The sequence below is a fragment of the Pogoniulus pusillus genome, chromosome 4 (assembly GCF_015220805.1).
Source record: "Pogoniulus pusillus isolate bPogPus1 chromosome 4, bPogPus1.pri, whole genome shotgun sequence".
Taxonomy (NCBI): Eukaryota; Metazoa; Chordata; class Aves; order Piciformes; family Lybiidae; genus Pogoniulus; species Pogoniulus pusillus.
The window spans coordinates 16,792,407-16,816,059 of record NC_087267.1 but is presented as its reverse complement, the minus strand read 5'-3'; the positions used below and the strand labels follow the sequence as shown (position 1 = coordinate 16,816,059).

At 44.2% G+C, this 23,653-nt stretch overlaps 1 protein-coding gene across 3 annotated transcripts in view; it reads right to left on the bottom strand.

Moving 5' to 3' along the window:
• Nucleotides 1-339: 339 nt before the first annotated feature.
• SRGAP1 (SLIT-ROBO Rho GTPase activating protein 1) overlaps nucleotides 340-23,653 on the bottom strand; it is a 173,733-nt gene continuing 150,419 nt past the window's right edge. For all 3 annotated transcript variants that reach the window (XM_064142249.1, XM_064142250.1, XM_064142251.1), the window contains exons 16-22: nucleotides 21,889-21,994; nucleotides 18,327-18,551; nucleotides 17,665-17,744; nucleotides 7,392-7,572; nucleotides 6,693-6,827; nucleotides 6,224-6,569; nucleotides 340-3,408 (exon numbers count right to left, since the gene is read on the bottom strand). In XM_064142249.1, the coding sequence (XP_063998319.1) occupies nucleotides 3,031-3,408; nucleotides 6,224-6,569; nucleotides 6,693-6,827; nucleotides 7,392-7,572; nucleotides 17,665-17,744; nucleotides 18,327-18,551; nucleotides 21,889-21,994 (1,451 nt within the window). In that variant the 3' untranslated portion in view covers nucleotides 340-3,030. The remainder of the gene's footprint in view (nucleotides 3,409-6,223; nucleotides 6,570-6,692; nucleotides 6,828-7,391; nucleotides 7,573-17,664; nucleotides 17,745-18,326; nucleotides 18,552-21,888; nucleotides 21,995-23,653) is intronic.

The following is a 23,653-nucleotide window of genomic DNA, read 5'->3' as shown; positions in this document are numbered from 1 at the left end:
AGCTCCCTCAGCCTGTCTTGGTAGCAGAGGTGCTCCAACCCCCTGATCGTTTTTGTGGCCCTCCTCTGGACCTGCTCTATCAGGTCCATGTCCTTCCTATATATAGAGGGCTCCAGAGCTGGATGCAGTACTGCAGGTGAGGTCTCTCCAGAGCAAAGTGACAGAATCACCTCTCTGGATCTGCTGGCAAAGCATCTTGTGATGGGACAGTGATGCAGAGTGAGGTGAGGGTGGCTGGGGGCTACTGATTGTTTTCCCTTTACATGGAAGGTAAAGGTAGGTTGGCATTCCACTTTAGAAGATAACCCAGGTGGTTTACCCAGGAAAACTACACACACAGACAGAACTATCTTCTTTATTATAAAGATACACTATGAGGAACAAACCTGAATGTATACTGAAGCTTGTAATGGTACATGCCAAAAAATGTACAGTACTATACATAAAAGTGCATTGTCACAACAGATTAACAGTACATTTCTCTTCCAGAACCGTGAGATTTCCACATTTTAACTTGTTCTTTGAGAGTGGAAGGGAATGCAATGGGAATGCAGCCATACACAAACAGGGAAGGATGCAATGGAAATGCAACAGTACAAGAGCAAGGCTAAAGCTCCTCTAAAATTTAAAGGCACTTTCACATGTACATACTACAGATGTACATTGACACAATCAGGTAACAGTCAACAAGCAGGAAGCTACCAGTACTGCAATTTATCAAACTTGACAGAAAAGGACAATACTGATTGGATTAGGTGTGCAGGAGTTACCCTTTTAGTACGTCTGTAGTTGTAGTAGTCTTTCCTGTTACATATCCACTTACTATACTTTTAAGTATCTATAATAACCATCAAACTACACATTTAACTGTGTGAATGCACTTTAAGTGGATGCATTCACTAAATGCACTGTTTCTAATATTTTCTTTTGCTAAACAATTTCTAATATAAGCATTATGGAGTCCAGTACAGTTATTTAAACATACAAAATTCCCTATGCAATTTAAAGATACAGGTATCCATCTCAATTATGCCAGGTGGGTTAATTTAAAAACGCTAGACTAAAACTGCATGGAAATGAAAGCTGAAATTCCAGTTTGTTCCACTGATCCCAGCAAATTGGGGAACTACTTGAAAAATATCTTTTGGTCCTGACCGAGCGAACAGACCCTATAGACCAGCACTGGGCTGCAGCTGGGGCCAGCCTGGCACAGGCTCTTGCCCTGGTTAGGGTTAAGGTCATAGAGCTGAGTGGAGGAGGTTCACTGACAGATGCTGCACGGTTTTGTTGTGGTGGATTAAGACTTTGCCTCTAACCTAGAGGTGCATGAAGTCTGCCGCTGGATTGAGATGGGTTTGCAAATACCAGGAGCAGTTTGGCTCTCGGAGGCAGCTCATGGGGTACTTCACACCTGGGGCTTTGCCTTACCTATCTACAGGGCAGGAACAAGTAGCTCCTAGATAACAGGAAATTGCTTCTGTCACCTCAGTAGCTACACCTATCAAATTTTGTCACTGCTCTTCTCCTCCCAAACTCAATTGTTTAGGTACAGGGAGTGGTATAACATCAAGCTTTCCAACAGCAAGATCTTAAGAAATATGTGGAAAGACAGATCCTAAAGCCAGTGGTACTCCTGGAGGTGGACCACAATGGATTTCTTTCCCATCTTCTTAGCTGAAACTTATTTTATGGATTGGAAGTCAGGAAAATATATTCACAGAAACAATATTATGGCTTACTGTTGCAATGTGTAAACCAGCTGTACATTTAGTTCACACCTAACAAAGTTCAACGACAGAGCACTAAGCAAAGTTAACAGACATAAGGAAGGGACTGATTTCTGCCATTTAAAAAAAAAGGAGAAGAGGGGGAAAGTAGTTATAGAAAACTTCAGTCAGCTTGAATCTAGGCTGTAGAAACTCAGCTGCCTGTCCTATGTGCTGCTGGCTGGAGGGAGTCCCATTGAGAGACTCCCCACCTTGCTGCCATCAGCATAACCGAGGACATGTGCAGTGTTGGCGCTGTGCAAGGCTGCTTGCAGAACGAGGGCAGCCTAAACCTCTGACTGTTAAAGCTCAAATCATGTCTTTAATTGGAAACTGAGCAATAGTCAATGGGACGCTTTGCTGAGTTACTGTGTAGTTGATCCCTTAATCTCCTATCAGCCTGCCTAAAGGACCAACAGGTTCAAGTACTTCCTAGAGCCTGACTTGCTCAACTAGGAACTGAAATGAATTTAGCTCTTGTGAAAAATGTGGCATCAGGGAATGGAGGCCTAGCTTCATGGGGAAAAGTACAGCAAAAGTTGCTTCTAGATACTATCCTGGAGTTGTGCTTTAGCTGTGACCTAGAATGCTGCTTTTTGTTGGTGAGAGCAATGTGATCTCCACATCCATCCAAAGTTTGCCTATAGTGAGACTGCCAACAAGAAAGTTAAAATCTGGTGCCAATTATAAGAACTGTGAGGGTCTGGTGGTTTTCTGGGGTGTTTTTTGATGTGTCTTAAATAAGAAACGTGGCCTGAGATGACTTAAACTTTCCACACAGACACTTAATCCTCACATGCTAAATTTTAGCTTTTACTGACCTGCTTGAGATTTGGTTTAGTGACCGAGAAATGAGAGATCCCAACGTCTCTGCTTCCCCCCCTCCCCCCTTACTTCTGTGCAGGATCTGCTATTACATAGCTACAGTAAGATTGTGAAGTACGGTACGACGTGGCAAGCTGTTTGTGAACCGTCTTGGGTTTATTACAAACGGTGCAGCATCAAGTTTTCAAGTAAGTCCGTGGTTGCTTGTTGTTTTAAAATGATGCACAGTTGTCCAGTTCTTCTTGTAATTGAAACCATACAAAATACAAATGCCCATGTTGATGTAGCTAGTTTCAGACAATACATTCAAAAACACTGAAAAACCAAAGCCTCTCCAGTTACGAACGTGACCAAATGATGTTATGAGCCCTGGCTTCTACCATTAATCCATCCCTCTCCCTAGCATACCCCAGCCGGGCACTGTGGGTGGCTGAGTTGTCTACATTGTGCAGGATTTGTCAGCTGGACCCTGGGAAGGAGGGGAAGGCCCTATGCTAGGATTTGTTTTTGGAAGAACAATAGGTTTTGGCCTAAGAGCAGGAGGTTTCAGCTGCACTCCCATTCTAGGGGCCACCATGGGCTTGAAAGTACTCATGGTGTCACTGGAAGAACTAGTGCTGCGGCGGATCTGAGGCTCAGAGCTCCGTAGGACAACGCTGTGGAGAGGGCTGAGTGACTCTGTGGAGGTGGCAGGAGTGGGAGTGTTTTTCATCTGTTCCAAGGTGTCCAGCACAACATCAGGGGCATGCTTGGCCGAGCTCTGCCGCTCCAGCTCACGGAGCTCATTCAGTGCCGTGTTCATCGTCTCCTCGATGTCCTGGGTCAGAGCACAGAGAGAGCAGCACATTACTGAATTGCTACCAAACAGAAAACACCAGAGGAGCAAGGGCAGGCAGCAAAACATGCATACGTTAACTTGCCAACCAGCTTCTCTCTGCTAAAATCAATTGCCTCCGTATTTATTGAAAGACACTACAACTCCAGTACCTGAAGGGGGCCTTACAAGAAGGATGCAGAGAGACTGTTTATAAAGGCCTGCAGTGACAGGATGTGGGGCAATGGCTTCCAACCAGAGCAGAGCACATTTAGATTGGATGTTAGGAACAGGTTCTTTATTATGAGTGTGATGAAACAGGTTGCCCAGGGAGATTGTTGAGGTCACATCCCTGGAAATACTCAAGGTGAGGCTTGACAAGGCTCTGGGCAACTTGGTCTAGTTGAGGATGTCCCTGCTGACTGCAGAGGAGGTTGGACTAGGTGACCTTTGGAGGTCCCTTCCAACCCAAACAATCCTATGATTCTATGACTGACAAGATGGCAGCTTTGGCTGGATGTTACAAATATTTAGCCTGTTTACATTAGAGACTGAAAAGAACCAGTTCAACCAAAACCTGCAAAGTGACTCTTGAGACAATGGAAATTTGCTTAGCAGTGTTTTTATCTGTGGAGATTTCTGCCACCTCTTGGGTACTGACAGCTGGAAAGACTTTAGTCCATCTGCTTACTTGGCTAACTTCTCCCCTCATCTACTGCCTCGGGTTGTCTGGGATCTATACTCCCTCACGTGGATTACAAAATCTGGTTTTGTAAGGAAATAAAGCTTATGTGCCTATCAGCTCACCTCTCCTCATGTTTCTCTGAGTTAAATCTTCAATAGAAAAATCTGCAAGACATTTTTCAGTGAGCTTATCTAAGAAATTATTTTTTTTCATCACAGTTTCTAGCACAGGTGCTTAAAGAATGCATCAGGACCTCAGTTTCTTTTCAGGAGTACTGAAGTACAAATAAGATTATAGGATTTGTTGCTCCCTGCTTGCTCACAGTGAATTTCATGTAGTTTAATCAAAGTTTGGGTTGCCTCACCTCTGAATAACCAGTAGTCTATTCATTAAAAAAAAATAGCTTAAGCCAAAGAGGTTGCAGGAAAGTAAATAAGTAAGAGTAAAATAAAACAGTGACAATGTTTACACTTTCTAAGTCTAATACGTGGTTCAGGTTTCTGATCCAAGCATGACAGTCTCCCTTCTGTCCTTTGCTGGAAACAGTCTGAAAACATGTATTACCAATGCTTTCAGTTTTTAAATTTGCCACACCTTGAGTCCTGTGTCCAGTTCTGAGCTACTCAATTCAAGAGAGATGTTGAGATATTGGAATGTGTCCAGAGAAGGGCATGAAGCTGGTGAGAGGCCTGGAACACAGCCCTATGACAAGAGGATGAGGGAGCTGGGAGTGTTTAGCCTGGAGAAGAGGAGGCTCAGGGGTGACCTCATTGCTGTCTACAACTACCTGAAGGGAGGCTGTACCCAGGTAGGGGTTGGTCTCTTCTGCCAGGCAACCAGCAACAGAACAAGGGGACACAGTCTCAAGTTCTGCCAGGGGAGCTATAGGCTGGATGTTAGGAGGAAGTTGTTGGCAGAGAGAGTGATTGGCATTGGAATGGGCTGCCCAGGGAGGTGGTGGAGTCCCTGAAGGTGTTCAAGAAAAGACTGGATGAGGCACTTAGTGCCATGGTCTATTTGACTGGACAGGGCTGGGTACTAGGTTGGACTGGATGATCTTGGAGATCTCTTCCAACCTGGTTGATTCTATGATTATAAAGTGCCAGCATTGCTGTAAAGTACTTGTGCAACCATAATGTACCCTCAAGGTGCCTCTAGTCATCACTTTATCCTACCTAGACAAAATGTGAATTCTGAAGACAGTGGTGTCTATTTTCTCTGTACACAGACTAATCTGGTGATCGTTGTGCTCCCTATTCCACCCTCACCTCTTCAGGGCCAGCAGTGAGTTAGGTGAGTGTGCAGGCAGGGACAGGTTGGCCCATGATTTATGCAGCTGCAGCATCCTGCACAACTACAAGCAGCAAATCAACACTGGGTATGAACTGTATGAAAACTACATAAAATCCACAAGATCCTGAAATATGACCCAACTTTTTAGAGTGTCAGGTAGTGACAGGATAAGGGGGAATGGAGCAAAAAAATCAGATTGGATGTTAGGAAGCAGTTCTTCACCATGAGGGTGGTGAGACACTGGAACAGGTTGCCTAGGGAGGTGGTGGAAGCCTCATCCCTGGAGGTTTTTAAGGCCAGGCTGGATGGAGCTCTGAGCAGCCTGATCTAGTGTGAGGTGTCCCTTAAAGGAGTTGGAGCTAGATGATTCTTGAGGTCCCTTCCAGCCCTGACAATTCTACCATTCTATGAGAAATCTGTGCTTGGAATGACAGTAGTTGCTACTAGCCAGTTAGAGCACTTTCCTGCATACCATAACACTGAGAAATAATTGAACAATAATTACATGCAAGTTAGAACAGGCCAGCTTTCATCAGAGCCCAGTGATTTACCTAGCTGTTGTAATCACATGGTCCTAGTGCTCTGTGTGGCAGAGGCAATTTCATTCCAGCATAACGGGAATTGATTCCTTTCATTGCTCCTGCAATGTCTATTCCCCCTTGTGCTGCTTCTCTCCAGGATCCCTTCATGCATCTGCTTTTGCACACACGCTGCTTTGAAAGCTAAGCAGGATATTCTCCTCTAGACACGTTCCTAGCAGCGCACATGCTCTGTTCTGTGCTTTTCACTGAGTCTTGCTCCTCAGCAAATCAGTCACAGCAAATAAAAAAAGGCACAAACCTGAGCTATTGACTCTGGGTCCAGTGGTTTATGGTCATTGAAACCTGTGTACTGGCCAGATGATGTAGACCTTCTAATTGGCGGGCTGTCGATCTTCTTCAGCGAGTCGTGCCTGCTGATGTTAGTGAGACTGCCGTGTCCAGGTCTCCGACGCCTTTCAGGGCTGTCGGCATTGAGGTTGCGGTTATGAAGGAGGGCTCTAGGACTGCAGTGAGTTGCCAGGGTGGGAGAACCTAGCTCCATGGTCGAGTTGGAGAGAGGGTGAGGTGGGTGTACTGGGCAGTGACCATCACTGCTTCTGCCAGGGCGTCTTAGAGGAGGTGGAGGTTCTGATCTCTTTCTTTGCCTGCACCAAAGAAGTGGTTACAGGTCAAATCCCAGTGAGCTGGCATAAGCACGTGGAGAAGTAACTGCTGTGTTACTTGAGTTGTGAGCAGTACTACTGAAAACGTTTGAAGCTCAAGCTTACCTTCCTGAATAAACGTCAGAGTGACGGTCAGTGGGAGAGTTCATGTCCTTTGATGATGACTTGTCCTCAGTTATGGGTCCACTGCTGGCCTCACTGTCTGCTTTCTGGCTCAGGGTATCTGAGAAAGTATCATCCCTGAACAGAACACATACGGTGAGATGACAAGTCAGTGAGTTGTGACAGAAAACACCTTGGCACTCACAGATTTTAATCCTCTTAAGAAAAGCAGGCCTACAGAAAGAACTACTCTCCATGTCTCCAAAACCTGCTATAATCCTTCTGTTTACTGAGCAATTTCCATTTCATGTGTAACCTTTCTATAAGGAAGGACTTTATTATCCTTGGCAAAGCACAAGCTTAATACCATAAAGCAAGAGCTCAGGGCTGCACTTCTCCAGCCCTCACTATTCTGAATGCCAGCAATTACTACTAAGAGACAGTCAAATTAAGATAGGTGCAGCAGCATCTGTCTCTGAATGTACTGGGAACATATCAATGAAAAAAGTAGCTTAGCCCAGTAGTAACTTTTGATTAAGAGCTGTCAATTCAGGCCAGTGAAGACAAAGGCATCCTGCACAGAAGACAAATGTGTCACCTGAGACTTCAAACCACTGTCCCATTTGGAAATCACTTTGCTAATTGCTTTAGCATGTTCTGATACCCCACCAAGAATCTCTAGTGACACCAGACACTGCTTACATATCCTGCACCACTATGTACTGGTGAGGGACAAGGCCATCAATTCCATTGTGCCTTCCTTCCCACCAATCTTCAGATGCTCGGTGGTAGAGGAGAAGAGAAGCTCCTTTCTTGAAAGACAGCTCTCGGGCAGATCTTCCGACATAGTCAAACTTGGCTATAGCTTCTATGGGCTCACACTCTGGGGAGGGAGACAAGAACAGATATCAGATTCCACCCTGGCTTGTCTGTGCATTTTGATTTCCTAAACCCCATTTACTGCATTTTCTTAGTGCTTATTCTTACTGAGCAGAGCTGATGGAGACCAGCTGAGCTAGGGCAGACTGCAGGCAGTAGTTATATGCCTCTTACAAAGAAACATAATCAATCTGTGCCCCAAGTGTGAAACATCTGCGTTGCTTTGCAAGCTGCAGAAAGCATACATGTTACAATAACTGCTGCTGGGAAAGAGGCCTCTGCCTCCTGCTGCAAGGGCTCCTTTGTGGCTGGGGAGTGGGATGGAGGCCAGGCAAGTAATACCTCTGAAAATAAGATGAACACGCTCAGATGAATAATCAGAGGTCTGAGGAGGGACACTGCCACCTGGGCTCCAAGACTTCTGACTTTCACATGATGAGCCAGTGAAAACATCACATTTTACACCACAGTGAGGCCTACTGCTCTCATCTGCTTCCTTAATCCTTTCTCAATGAGGCAGGCAGCTCTAGACCACCTAACAATGACTCCTCCACAGGGGCAGTCCATGTGGCCTGAGATTGCCTAATGCAGCTCTGCTTGCTCACAACATCCCAAGTTGGCAGGTTAGTATCTTCTAAAGTCAAACACTGGTTGCAGCAGTCCTGGCTGATCTTCTGTCAGTGTGCTAGTAAATTCAGCTTTCACAGAATCACAGAACATTAGAGTTTGGAAGGAACCTCCAGAGATCATCCAGTCCAACTCCCCTGCTGAAGCAGGATCCCCTAGGGTAGTCCACACAGGAATGCATCCAGGCAGGTTTTGAAAGTCTCCAGAGAAGGAGACTCCACAACCCCTCTCAGCAGCCTGTGCCAGTGCTCTGTCACCCTCACTGTAAAGTTTCTTCTCATGGTGAGGTGAAACCTTCTGTGTCTAAGTCTGTACTCATTGCTCCTTGTCTTATTACTGTGCACCACTGCAAAGAGATTGGCCCCCTCCACTTGACACCCACCCCTCAGATATTTATATACCTTGATCACAGAATCATATAAACATTCAGGCTGGAAAAGACTCTCAGGATCACCAAGTCAACTGATAACCTTACTCTACAAGGTTCACCCTAAAACATATCCCCAAAGCACCACACCCAAACAACTTTTAAACACATACAAGGTTGGTGACTCAACCACCTCCCTGGGCAGCACATCAGATCCCCTGTCAGTCTTCCCATCTCAAGACTAAACAACCCCAGGGCTCTCAGTCCCTCACTGGTAATGAACTCCATCCCATAATTTATGCTTGGATTGGAAACCTATACTGATGTCAGGGCCCTTGCTGAATGTCTGCCAGCAGGTATCTTCAGAGCTGTGGCCAGACATCAGTTGAAACAGGTGAGATTTTAACAGCTTCCAGTTTCTTATGCACAAACCCAAAAGCATCTGAGCTCAAACACATTAACATTTTCCATCACAGTCTCAAAACATAACAGAAAAAACTGAGAAATACATGTTTTAAAAAATCACATGCTTTGTTGATTCCAGTAACTCAGAATGGTCCTGAAAGGACAATTTTCTTTACATAATTAGAACAATGTTTAGATGGAAATTAGCATCTGGGCTAGAGACTAGCATAGCAACTTTCTGTCTGGTGTAAATTAAAATTGCTGAGGTTGGAATTCCCCAAAGAATCAGGCTGGTAATGAAAGCCACTGTCCCCTTATGACAATGTTTTGCATAAAAATCTCTTTCTCAAAATTAACTTCACTCTGCAGCAAGAAAATATAATGATAGCACCATTATTGAGGTTGTAGTTTGCAGCTCTTTTGTTTTTAATAACTAAAATAAATAATACTTATTTGGAGATAAATAAGTAATATTTATTTGGGGAATAACTCTTATGAGGAGCAACTGAAGGAGCTGGGGCTGTTTAGTTTGAGAAAGAGGAGGCTGAGGGGAGATCTCATTGCTGTCTACAACTACCTGAAAGGACACTGTGGAGAGGTTTGTGCTGGTTTCTTTTATGTAACAAGAGGGAATGGCCTCAAGCTGTAACAGGGCAGGTTTATACTGGACACAAGGATTTTTTTTCATGGAAAGAGTGGTCAGACATTGGAATGGGCTGCCCAGGGAGGTGGTGGAGTCACCAACCCTGGATGTGTTTAAAGGTTGTTTGGTGCTTGGGGATATGGTTTAGGGGTGCACCTTGTAGAATACAGTTCTGGGTTGGACTTGGTCATCCTGAGGGTCTTTTCCAACCCGAATGATTCTGTGATTCTGTGATTGCCCAGCCAGCAGATGGCTGTCTTGTGGTGTGTTGCTTCTGTTGTGCTAAGCACTCCTGTCAGTGAGGAATTACAAACTTGGAAACCTTTCACAGATACAGCTGGGGAGTTCATTGTGAAAAGTGCAGAAGTAGCATCCACTGGTGGCAATTAGTTCAATTATATAAAAGCAACTAAGAATGCAGTGACAGAATCATAGATTCAACCAGGTTGGAAGAGACCTCCAAGATCAGCCAGTCCAACCTAGCACCCAGCCCTAGCCAGCCAACTAGACCATGGCACTAAGTGCCTCAGCCAGGCTTTTCTTGAAGACCTCCAGGGACGGTGCCTCCACCACCTCCCTGGGCAGCCCATTCCAATGCCAATCACTCTCTCTGGCAAGAACTTCCTCCTAACATCCAGCCTATACTTCCCCCAGCACAACTTGAGACTGTGTCCCCTTGTTCTGTTGCTGGTTGCCTGGGAGAAGAGGCCACCCCCAACCTGGCTACAATGTCCCTTCAGGTAGTTGTAGACAGCAATGAGGTCACCCCTGAGCCTCCTCTTCTCCAGGCTAAACACCCCCAGCTCCCTCAGCCTCTCCTCATAGGGTTTGTGTTCCAGGCCTTTCACCAGCTTTGTCGCCCTTCTCTGGACATGCTCCAGCATCTCAACATCTACACTATTAATTCCTGAAAATGCATCTCTGGATGGCTCAGTGGCAGGAATTCCTTGGAGGGTAGGTGAGGGGTGACCAGTTTCTTAGGTTTATGTTTTTAAGCCTAGAAAATGTAAAGATGACAAGAAACCCTTAATGCTGGGGTGTGCATTCTCATATGCTATCTTGTTCTAATTTTTAGGTCTTCTGTCTACAGTCTACCTGTAACAGAAAGTACAGCTGTGACAAAGAGATTGTAGCATACAAAGCCACTATTGCCAAATGAAATAACGCTAAACATGCCAGTTTACCCTGCGTGGTAAGAGGGCAATATTAAACTGAATAGCAATAATGTAACATGGGGAAAAGAATGCTGTTCTCACACATATCATTCATGTTGACTGTAGAATTGGTTAAAAGAATCACAGAATGTGAGAGGTTGGAAGGGATCTCCAGAGATCATCCAGTCCAACCCCCTGCCAAAGCACAATCCCCCAGGATATGCACAGGAATGCATCTGGGTGAGTTTTGAACGTCTCCAGAGGAGATTCTACAATCCTCCCTGGGCAGCCTGTGCCAGTGCTCTGTCACCCTCACTGTAAAGAAGTTCCTCCTCATGCTGAGGTAAAACCTTCTATGTTCAATTTTGTATAAATTATTTCTTGTCTTACTACTGTGCATCACCAAAAAGAGATTGGTCCTCTCCACTTGACACCCACTCCTCAGATGTTTATAGACACTGATCAGATCTCTTCTCAGTCTTCTCTTCTCCAGGCTAAACAGCCCTAGTTCTCTCAGTCTCTCTTCACAGGGCAGATGCTCAAGTTCCCCAGTCAGCCTTGCGGCTCTTCCCTGGACTCTCTGCAGCAGGTCCCTGACTCTCTTAAATTGGGGAGCCCAAAGTTGGACACAATATTCCAGGTGTGGTCTCACCAGGGCAGAGTAGAGGGGGAGAAGAACCTCCCTAGAACTACTGGACACTTCTTGCTGCTCCCCAGGATGCCATTGGCTCTCTTGGCCACTACCCCATGCAGAACTTGCTGTCCACCAGGACTCCAAGGTCTTTTTCTGTGGAGCAACTCCTAAACTGTACTGGTGCCTGCTGTTATTCCTCCTCAGGTGCTGGACCCTGCACTTGTCCTTACTGAACCTCATGAGGCTTGCCTTCACCCAGCTCTTCAGCCTGTCCAGATCTTGTTGGATGGCAGCACAGCCTGACAGGCTGTCAGCCACCCCCCCAGTTTTGTATCATCAGCGAACTTGCTGAGGGTACACGCAGTGCCCTCATCCAGGTCACTGATAAAGACACTGAACAAAACTGGGCCCAGTACTGATCCCTGAGTAACACCACTGTTTTTTATTAACATTTTTAGTGAAAAAAAAAGAAGAGCAAATAAAGGCATTACTGTGATCAGGTGGGATCCAAAAGGAGCAGATGTTTGTATGCACACACTGTTTTCAGACTGCAGGTATGTTACTGGGCTAGGGAAGAGCAGGTCAGGAATTTAGAAGCGAAAGCTTCCGGGTTTCAGAGAGCCAGTCACTCACTGCTATAATTCCAAATAGCAGAATCCTCAACCAAACAAAATGCCTGTACAAGTGAAAAAAATACCAAACTTCTGCAAGTATTTTCCTTTGACATCCTCTGAAGTTAACTGCTACCTGCCATGGGTCCTGGATTGATTGATAAACGCTTACACTGATTAGCTATGGGATTTCCCCTTTCTCTGCTGATAGACCATGCAGTACCCCACAGCTGAGCACACAGCTCTTCCTATTGACAAATTAATGGACTAAACCAGAAATAGTTCTGTCTCCCTCGGTAGAATTACACTAATCTAATAGTGGTGCATGATGGGAACCTGATTTTTGTATCCTTCCAGCGCCTGCAAGACCCAAATATTTTCTCAGAGGTCTGAAGGAAGTTGCTCCACTGGAAGCAGCTGCACAAATTGGTAATGTGTCCATAATGGATGTGACTTCTGGGAGGCGTTTGTTAGATTGCCTGGCTAACAAATCCCACTCCTCAGGGAGGAGTGCCAAGCAGATCTCACAGAGTTTTTCCTAATAGAACCAAAATGAGGTTCAGACAGGTTTTACTGTTTTGAAAGGCACATTTTCTTTGCCTGAGTGCTGCTTTTACGTGGAGACATCTGTCCCATAGCAAACAGTACTGAGACTGCACTTAAATAGTAATTCACCTTGTTAGAGGTCAAGCCTTAATATTCAAAAGAAAAGTACCATGAGAGTTACTTCTAGAAATAAAACACTTTCAGAAGTTAAGCCATTTAATATCAAGGTCACTGAATGACTCAGAAGCATTTGCAAAAAAAACCAAAGGTGATAAAAGCCAAATTTGAGATCTATAACTCACATTCTGTGTGGTACCGAAATTCTAACAGTAAAATTGACAGCTTGGAGGGAAACATAATTGCACTGCTCTAGTGCCTCAGGTAATGCTGTGGAAGTGAAAAACTGGGACAAACTGAAGCAGTGTGGGAGAAGCTTCCACTGCTTGGAAGAGCAGAAAGGGCAAAGGAAACACAAATACTAATTCCAGTTTTGAGATGGGAGTGTCAGATGTAGTACCAGCCTCCCTACACAGGTGATGGCACTGAAGTGGCACTGTGCTGCCCTCTGCGCCTCAGGGCATGAGGAACTACAGAAAAGAGGGGAGACCACCCCCTGCAGTTTCATGGGGAGTTTGCTCTTGCCCTGCTTTGCTCTTTCTCAGTTCTGCCAGATGCACCCTGGCTGTTGAAGAATACAGTATGCCCTGGGAAGACATAATCATAGAATCAGCCAGGTTAGAAGAGACCTCCAAGATCATCCAGTCCAACCTATCACCCAGCCCTAGCCAGTCACCCAGACCATGGCACCAAGTGCCTCATCCAGTCTCTTCTTGAACACCTCCAGGGACGGTGACTCCACCACCTCCCTGGGCAGCCCATTCCAATGCCAATCACTCTCTCTGGCAAGAACTTCCTTCCAACACCCAGCCTATACTTCCCCCAGCACAACTTGAGACTGTGTCCCCTTGCTCTCTTGCTGGTTGCCTGGGAGAAGAGACCAAACCCCCACCTGGCTACAACCTCCCTTCAGGTAGTTGTAGACAGCAATGAGGTCACCCCTGAGCCTCCTCTTCTCCAGGCTAAACAACCCCAGCTCCCTCAGCCTCTCCTCATAGGGTTTGTGTTCCAGGCCCCTCACCAGCTTTGTTGCCCTTCTCTGGACACATTCCAGCACCTCAACATCTCTCTTCAATTGAGGAGCCCAGAACTGGGCACAGCACTCAAGGTGTGGCCTGACCAGTGCTGAGTACAGGGGAAGAATAACCTCCCTCATCCTACTGGCCACACTGTTCCTGATACAGGCCAGGATGATAATGTCCCAGTGTCTTTATCCCCTTCTGCACCTCATCAGAGCACAGTGGCTCTGCAGTTTCAAAGTTCTGCCCTTAGGATGGCAGTCCTCTGGGAAACAGCAAAAGCAGAGCAATGTTGCAAGGTATTGATAAAACAGAATCTGGCAAGACATTGATCACAACATGCACTGCTGAAAGGCAGGAGAATTACTACGTGTTGGGAAACAACGATAACTTGGAGTCTTTCCTCTGCTGTTTGCTTCCAGCACAGCTACCATCTCAATTTCCATTGTGTGTGTGTCAGATACCTATTAATAGTATGATATTAATTGTATGTATGTTTTCCCAGGAGAAGCCCATCTGTTTAACTTCCTCAGGAAATTCTCTCTTATTTCCTTTGAAAACAGACCTAGTCACCTTTTGCCATATGCATCCAACAAGAATAAAAACATCACCAGCAAACTGAAGGTAAAGGAAATATGCTAAAGGCTGCTTCAGTAAACATGAACACTATCCCTTGAATCTTTACTGCAGAACCACTTTCAGGTAAAGGTTCTTCTGCAGCAAAATTACACATAGATAGTTTTGTACTGCAGCCAGTTCTGGAGCCCCTATTACAAGAAAGATATGGACGTGCTGGGACATGACCAGAGAAGGACCACTAGGATGATAAGAGGACTGGAGCTCCTCTCCTGCAAGGACAGACTGAGAGAGTTGGGGTTGTTCAATCTGGACAAGAGAAGGTTCTGAGGAGACCTTATTGTGGCCTTCCAGTATCTGAAAGGGGACTACAAGAAAGCTGGTGAGGGACTTTTTAGGGTGTTGGGTAGTGATAGGACTAGGGGAAATGGATTCAAGCTAGAGGAGGGGAGATGTGGATTAGATGTTAAGAAGTTCTTTACCATGAGGGTGGTGAGACACTGGAACAGGTTGCCCAGGGAGGTGTAAAGTAGAAGGGTAAATCCTTTCACTTTTTTCTCTGGGTTGTTTCAATTACCCTGCAATTCCTATGGTCCTGTATATGCATACATTTTAGCATAAAACTAATGAGATTTTCAGCACAACCCACCCCCCTACTTAGGGAATCTGCTTCTTCCATCACCTAACAGAGGGAAATAAAAAGTTCCATGTCTGATCAATACAGCAGCAATACTGTGCCTTTCCTTCTCTCCACATACAGCTGGCAGCGATGCATTCAGCTTGCAGTCAACGAATCAATCCCATTACGCCCCCAAAATATTCCATTTGGTATAAGTTGGGTTCTTTTGGTCCAGCAAACTAAAACCCCCTCAGCTATTCTCATATTTGGTGCCATGAACATGTTTTCAAAGAAGCTGTCCTGAGGACAAACATATGACTGTGTGTGCAAGGAGATGAACATGTTTAACTGAAATGCTGTAAATTACATCAGAAAAATGTGCTATTACAACAGAAAGCCAAATCCATGGGACAAAAAATGGTAGAGCTTGCAGCCTGGCGACTGAAGACCAAACTGGTTTATGTGCAGTCCAGACTTGATAAGTCTTATCTTTGCAGCAGCTTTTCCCTAGATGACAAGTATTTTTTGTGCTAACAATTATTTTGTTGTAAACATAGATGTCTGCTTCCTTTTGGCACTGAATCAATTAAAAAAGTGCAATGAGGCAACCAGGATTAAATTGCTGGCCAGTCTGGTGAACAAAAAACAGAACTTTGTCCTGTTGACAGCTGTTCTGTCCAGGGTTTATCTTCACCAGTGACACTGCTATAACACAAGCAGTATGACAAGAGGAATGTAAAACTGTTTTTAAAGCAACATGGTGATAGGGCAGAGCCCACGATTATAGAGGCACAGGTGATGCACTAGGCAATGCTAAAGTCATGCTCCCGTGCATCCTGCTGATGCTTTCATCTTTCCTTGGCATGGTTTTGAAGTAATTGCTTCTGACTGCTCCTGAAAAGCTGAGCTTCTTTTCCATGCCCACTTGGGCCTTTATCTCTCCATTTGGTCATTGACACCCAACGTTGGCCTATATATACTGAACTGCTGTGTGGCCTTCATTTCACTGCTTTGCTTGTACCCGAAATGAGAGACAGTTTCTACTCTGCTTCATGCCTCCAGTGGGAGAAGGAGTTCTTATAAAGTATGGCTATGCTATCTTTAAGAAATAAAGTGCAATGATTAATTTGTTCACACCATTTTTGGCAGAGCTGTGTTGTAGAAAGACAACAGGTTTAGCTCTAGATTGCTGGTCAAGACAAACCCACATACAGGCTGTCTTGTGAAACTGTCAGTATTCCCTAGTGTGAGTGCAGGCATGGGAACACTCCCTAGGCAGAAGATTAACACTGACTTCTCTCCTGTCCTCAGTTTTTCCCCTCACTGTGATGCCTGCCCACCCAACTATCCCTCCTCTCCAAACAGCTGCACTGATAGACTGTGCTTGCAACTCCTCATGGCAGCAAAGGGGAAGAGACAAGCAATCTGTCACTGACAGCTTGCCTACGTGACAAAGCAGAAGGGTATGGCTAGAGTGGAACTATTGTTTACATTGCTCTGTGTGCAATGGGACTGTCGCAGTCAGGTTTCCTATAGATACAGCTTCCTGTTCCCTTTCCATATGGCAATCATCCCAGCTCATAACCAGCACCTCTTCTGGAAAAAAAGAAATCCTTCTCTGTAGTAGCTCTTCTCCTCCCCTTTCCCTCTTCATTTCACACATCCTCTCAGATGGATAAGGAACAGCTTTTGTTTCTGCTGGTGCTCAGTGAATGTGTGCTGCTTGCTCTCTCTGGGTTGCTTGCTGGCCAGATATGCAGTGGACTCAAGCTGTAGCTCTTCTCAAGAGGGAACGTTACTCTGAATCCCTCACCTAACTCACTATTAACTGTTAGGAAAACAGCAGTTATTTAACAATTTTGACATCTCTTTCCATCTGTTACATTTCCTTCAAACTGTGCTGCAGTTCTTGGGAGAGACATTTGAAGGATGGTCCAACTGAAACATGTTACAGTCAAATACACTATTAGGACACCTGACTAAAAGAATCAATATAATCAGTCATAGAATGGTCTGGGTTGGAAGTGACCTCCAGAGGTCATCTAGTCCAAACCTCTCTGCAGTCAGCAGGGGCATCCGCAACTAGATCAGGTTGCCCAGAGCCCTGTCGAGCCTTACTTTTGAGTATTTCCAGGGAAGAGGCCCCAACCACCTCCCTGGGCAACCTCTTCCACTACCCTGATAGTAAAGAACCTGTTCCTACAGTAATTCCTCATTGAGATGCATCACTTTTCATGGACATCTATCATACCCAGATCTGTCAGAATATGTGATAAATATTTATGGAGAATTACTGTTGTTCAGAAGCTTCACTGTGGGGGGGACACACACAATTTTTTCCCAGTAGTTAGAAATCCTTTAGATGGCATAGCTTTTACATTCATTTCAAAACAGGCCCCACTGAATGGCAAATATCCCTTAGCCGAAACATTTAAAGACACACTTTTGGTAGGTTTAGTTTTTGCAGACAAAGGATAGAGAGTCACTAAAAATGTGACATTCTATCAGAAAATAATATGTGCTGACTGAAATAGTTTCTTTCTTGCCCTTCCTGTGACTGAGCAAATCAGGGGAGAAGGAAACAGCTGGTCAAGCACAGATGAATAAGAGTGAAAAGGCACATAAACAGAGATGAAAGATGCTGGCTTTGCTGCAGAACACCAGGACTGAAATCCCCTTCTTTCAAATTAAATACGATTAGGAAAAGGAAGGAGGCCTCCTGCTCAAAATGCCTGCAAACCTTGCTTCATCAAAGGCCCAGCAACGCAGCAGACATACCATCTTCACTGGTGTGGGGCTCTGTACTGGCATCCTGGTCCACTTCCTCTAATGTACCATGTTCACTGTATGGGCTGTCACTGAAGGGAAACAAGAAGTCAAGCAGTGAGGGAAATGTCATACTAAAATATGCCATCCCAGTGAAATTATTTATTCTTAAAATGTTATGAAGCTACATGCGATGGAATTCTCACGACACACAGCTACTGAAGAGGACTACACACCTCTCTCTCAAACAACAATTTCAGTTAGTAAGAAGCTCCCAGAACCTTTGAACCCTTTCATTTATAAAAAGTGTGTGAATGTGCTGCTAAGAGAGGGAAGGAGCAGGAGCAGGACATCATAAGCTGAAATTTGTTAGGGTGGCTCACAGCCAGAGAGAGTTTCCTGCCTGGCTGTATACTCTGCACAGTACACTTGGAATTCTGAAGGCATCTTGCTGAACAGAAGGCATGTCCCAGGGATGTTGTAGGGAACCTCATCATACCTTTCTTTGCTTCACTTTTTTTTTTATAGCTAACACTGTACTATGAGAACCTAAATGCTCTTATATATCTTCATTCTTCCATTGTGTGCAAACAGAAATCTGTATCACAGAGTTACCCAGACAACCACCCTAATGATTTTGTTGAGGAAGGCAGAAGGGTAAAGTTCTGACTTACCAGTAGTCATCCCCAGCCATGCATTTTTCGTACACTGGGCCATCAAGTTCTTTAACGTCTGGGAAAATGGCCTCATGATGGATGATGATAGTTTTGATTATCTCATTCACGTGTGCCTGACAAGACACCTGGTCTTGTATGTCTGGAACAGGCATCAGGGTTGGCCCAAAACAAATGGCCAGGTTGTAGGGATCCATCATGTTCTCATCGCTGTACTGTGAAAGGCTGTTATAACAGAAAAAGCAAGACAAATTGGCTTTCCCACTGCAACTAACCTCCTTCTCAAAACTAGAAAAACTCTATTTTCCATCACAGCTTAGAGAGTTCCTCTGTTCTCCTTCACACAGTGCCACATAAACTAACAAAACACAACAGGGGATTTCGTCAATAGGCTATATACATTGTAAGGTGAGTTTACAATGGACCTGGAAGAGGGAACAGAGTGCACTGCCAGCAAGTTTGCTGACGACATGAAACTGAGAGGAGTGGCTGATGCACCTGAAGGTTGTGCTGCCATTCAGTGAGACCTGGACAGGCTGGAGAGTTGGTCAGGGAGAAATTAAATGAAAGACAACAATGGCAAATGTAGAGTCTTGCATCTGGGAAAGAACAACCCCATGGACCAGGACAGGTTGGAGAAAAGCATAGGTGAAAGGGCCCTGGGCGTCCTGGTGGATAGAAGGATGACCATGAGCCAGCAATGTGCTCTTGTGGCCAAGAAGGCCAATGGCCTTCTGCAGTGTATTAGAAGGGCTGTGGTTAGTAGGCTGAGAGGTTCTACTTGCTCTCTACTCTGCCCCGGTGAGGCCACATCTGGAATACTTTGTCCAGTTCTGGACCCCTCAGTTCAAGAAGGACCTCAGGAGACTGCTTGAAAGGGTCCAGAGCAGAGCCACAAAGATGATTAAGAAAGTGGAACATCTTCCTTATGAGGAAAAGCTGAGGGAGCTGGGATTCTCTAGCTTGGAGAAGACTGAGGGGTGACCTTATGAGTGTTTATTAATATGTGAAGAGTGAATGTCAGAAGGACAGAGCCAGGCACTTCTCAGTGATGTCCAATAATAAGACAAGGATGAAAAGGTGCAGACTGGAGTATAGGAGGTTCCATGTAAACATAAGGAAAAATTTTCACTGTGTGAGCAACAGCACTAAACAGGCTGCCCAGAGAGATTGTGCAGTCTCCTTCTCTGAAGACATTAAAAACTTGCCTGGACGTGCTTCTGTGTGACCTACTCTGAGTGATCCTGCTCTGGCAGGCCAATTGAATTCTATGATCTTTCAAGGTCCTTTCCAATCCCTAACATTCTGTGATTCTGTGATTTACAGCACATCTATATAAGGAATATATATGTGTGCTCCTGCACTATTCTGTTTAGCGTATGGTGACCTAATGGGCTAATGTAAAATGCATCAACTGCTGCTGCTTCTATCTCATCAGTGCTTATTCTTTGAGGCCCAAGAGGACTGGATCCAAAGTGAGCACACATGCATATCATTTCTCATCAGACCTTGATGCATCTTTCCCATCAAGTGCCTACATAACTTACACTGAATTGTCTTCTGGATGCAACTAAGTTCCTGGATCTTGCAAAGGCTCTTGTGACTTCTGGTTTCCATATTTACCATACAGCCTAAAATTCCTGAGCACCTTCTGTCCACAAACTCACTATGTCTAGCTGTGGGAGACTGACAAATTTGTCTTAGTCCAGAAAAGGACTACTGAGATGGCTGGGGATATAGACCATAAGAGTTATAAACTGGAGACAACTGATTGATGTCCCTCCCTGAAGGTGTTCAAGACTAGGTTGGATGAGGCCTTGAACAACCTGTTCTAGTGGGAGGTGTCCTTGCCTATGGCAAGGGTTGGAATTAGATGATTTTTGAGGTCCCTTCCAAACTAAACCATTTAATGAGTGCTTTGTTAGGGCTGTTTTTTTTTTCTACTGGACAATCTAGCTGCAATCTTTTACTATCAAAACGATAAACAAGACAGAGAGGCAGCAGACACAAGTCACAGCAAGGATAGCCCAGCTAGAAGCAGGAAAAGAAATTCATTACTTGAGGGTGACCAAGCACTTGGGCTGAATGCCCAGAGGGGCTGTATACTCTCTGCCCTTTTTGGTTGTTGATGGGACAAAGTCTTGAGCAGCTTGATCTAACTTTAGAAGCTTTGAGCAGAAGGCCAGACCAGATGAAGTCTGCCATGAGGTTTGATGACTACATGTAGCCAAGCAGGCATAACTGCATATGCAAAAAGCAGAACTGGATTTGCAGAGAGTCAAACTATGGGAATGTTTTTCCTGTGGATGCATCAGGAGCAATTTGGAGGCAGCAAGGGATTTAGCCTGCTTTTGAATTGTATTCCTGTGGTGAGAACAGATGTAGGTAATGTGACCATGTATGAGTACAACCTCACATAGCTCTGGTCAATCTGTATGTCTAAGTAGAGAGGAAGCTGTGATATAAGCCTTTGAGACATTTACACAATGTCACTTTCTGGGAGATGAATTAATGTCTCAAACAAATTGTTGTTTTTATAAAACTTTAGATCTCTAACCCTTTTTTAAATATTTATTGAAAGTGGTTCAGAAATTACTAGAAGAAATGAAATGGGAACTGCTATCAAAATAGGCATGCATGTGTAACCTGTTTCTATAGGAACAGGATAGATGAAATGAGGAAGGTCACAAAGACAAAATGAATCATCAGAGGGCAAATTTAGGGGAAAAAAAATCAAAAAAGCAATGTGTAAACAGACATGACATGAAACAGACAATGTGGACGTGGAAAGAAAAGCCAGAATCAGGATCAAGTGCACAAAGAGAGAAAAACATGAGTGAAAATAGTGGGGTCAGCAAAACCAGAGAGGGCTGTGAAGGACTGAAGAGAGAAACACAGCACAATTGCCCAACCTGTCTTTTCTCTTTGAGGATGTCTGAGATGATGAAGATACAAATGGCAATTTCCCTTTCTCAAACAGCATTTCTAGCAGCTGCCTGTGTTTTGCCACGTGAGAACCAAGCTGCTTAGCACTGAAGCATACACAGGGGATGTACGTTCTCTATATTGGTAGCCCTATTACCACGAAATCAAAGCAGCAACCTGAATTCTCTCCCTGGCAGTGCCTAGCATCAAATAAGTAGCTTGCAGTACCTGTGCTTCTTCAATATACTGTTTATATTTCCTGTTAGGAGATTAAAATCAGTCTGGGATGAAGGAAAAAATATTCTGCTTTTAAATTATGCAAACTAATTTTAATGTAGTTTTTATTTGTTACTTTTCTTATCAGCTTATTTTATTATCAGATTTAATGTTGTAGCCTGCATTCCTCAATTCAGAAAAGGCTTTCATCTACCTTATTACAAGCTTTCTCAGTTGTGTTCCAACACCATTTTAATTTGAATGATATCTGCTCTTTTCCTTCTCTTTTCATTGCGTTTTGTGTTGAACGGAGCTTAAATGTAAATTCTGCATAGAGTATGAGCTAAACCCAAAGAACATCAGTACCAGCAGATGAAGGCAGCTGAAGATACAGTACCTTGGGGATCTATAAAGCACTTACTGGTTGAGGAAGGCGAATAGGTATCTCATCACTATAAGGACCGACCTGGGCAAAGTGAGGAGGAGTTTGCGGATGTGAAGAGCCCTCTCATAGAGATTGTCTATTCCTGCAAACAGAAGAAGGTATTTTAAGTTCCCTCTCATAGGATGGTCTAAAATAGCATTCAGTCAGTTTACTCTGTTTACTCCATTACCTCGAGTCATTACCATAACATGTCTCTAGCTCACTGCCTTCTCATTTTGGCCTATTAGAAAAGTAAGTTCCAGAAGTCGTTCTCATTAAAACCAGAGAGTTTAAAAGTAACATCTCTAAATATAAAGAAGTCACAAATCTGCCTTTGTCAAACTCTGGCCATTTGCTGAGCTAGACAACTCACAGAGCCACAACACCAGTACATAAATAACTTGAGGGGATCAAGGAAAGATGTTTCAATTACAGATTCATTTTATGTGAGTATCAGATATGATATTCCAATCATGGAACTTCTCTAATGAGTTTGCTGAAATGTCCAGCTATAACTGACAAATACGAGAATGGTCTTCTGTTTTAGGGTGTGTAAGCAACAAACACAAAGATCACAGTTATTTTCCCAAGATACTTTACAGCAGTCCATTAAAATTCCTCTGAAGTGGGCAAAAGAAGGTAGCACCAGTTTCTAATGTCTTATAACCAGGTTGCATTATCTTCTATGCTGGTCAGAAAGACGATGTGGCTGCAAGTGGTGCAGTCATGGGATAAAAGCAACTTTTTTTTTCCAAAGAAGTAAGAGCTCCATAGAATCAGACAATCAACCAGGTTGGAAGAGACCTCCAAGATCATCCAGTCCAACCTATCACTCAGCCCTATCCAGTCATCTAGACCATGGCACTAAGTGCCTCAGCCAGGCTTTGCTTGAACACCTCCAGGGACGGTGACTCCACCACCTCCCTGGGCAGCCCATTCCAGTAGCAAATCACTCTCTCTGTGAAGAACTTCCTCCTAACATCCAGCCTCCATTTTTGACTCAGTGTTTTCTGTGTAAATGACACTGCTAGAAACAATCTCAACATTTCAGTAATACTTTTTGCATCAGCCAAGAGAAAACACTGCAATTAACAACATCTAAGGGAAAGTCCAGTGGCACTGAAGTGGATACTCAATGATTTGAAAATAAGAAACTGATTCCAATAGCTGAAAAACCATTTCTACATCAAATTGTGGTATTTAAGAGTACACATCTAAAATAATTGCTCACATCCAAAAAGTGCTAAATGTAAACAGAGTTCCTGGTGTTGTGCTCTTTGCTATGACATTTATTTGCAGATGCAAAATTTGCATTGACTTACTACTCTTAGTCTTTTAGTATCAAGAACTAAGCATAAGCAGAGAGTAATGGCAGTGAGATTTCTGTCTACCACACGAAAGTGCTCTAGTTCATTAAGAAATGCCAGTGTGGTAAACTGGGAGGATTAATCAGTTCCCATATCTGCATTTACAGGAGATTCCATTAGTGTCCTGGAGAACATAAGATTCTGGGATGGGTGAAACACTGTTCTTGGAGAATTTCTGCAGAAGAACAGTCTGCCACTGCTTGGAAAAAGGATGTCTTTTTGGTCTTTGGTATCTAATATAAGAGTAGCAAAGCAAAACTCTTGTAGGAGGTAAAGAAAACTATTCCTTAGCAGAGCAGCTGAAGGTTGGAATGGTGTCCCTGCCGACCTGGTGGGGAAAAAAAATTATGAGAAGTTGTGAGTCACACTGAACTCAAACTCTAGCTGAAAATCAA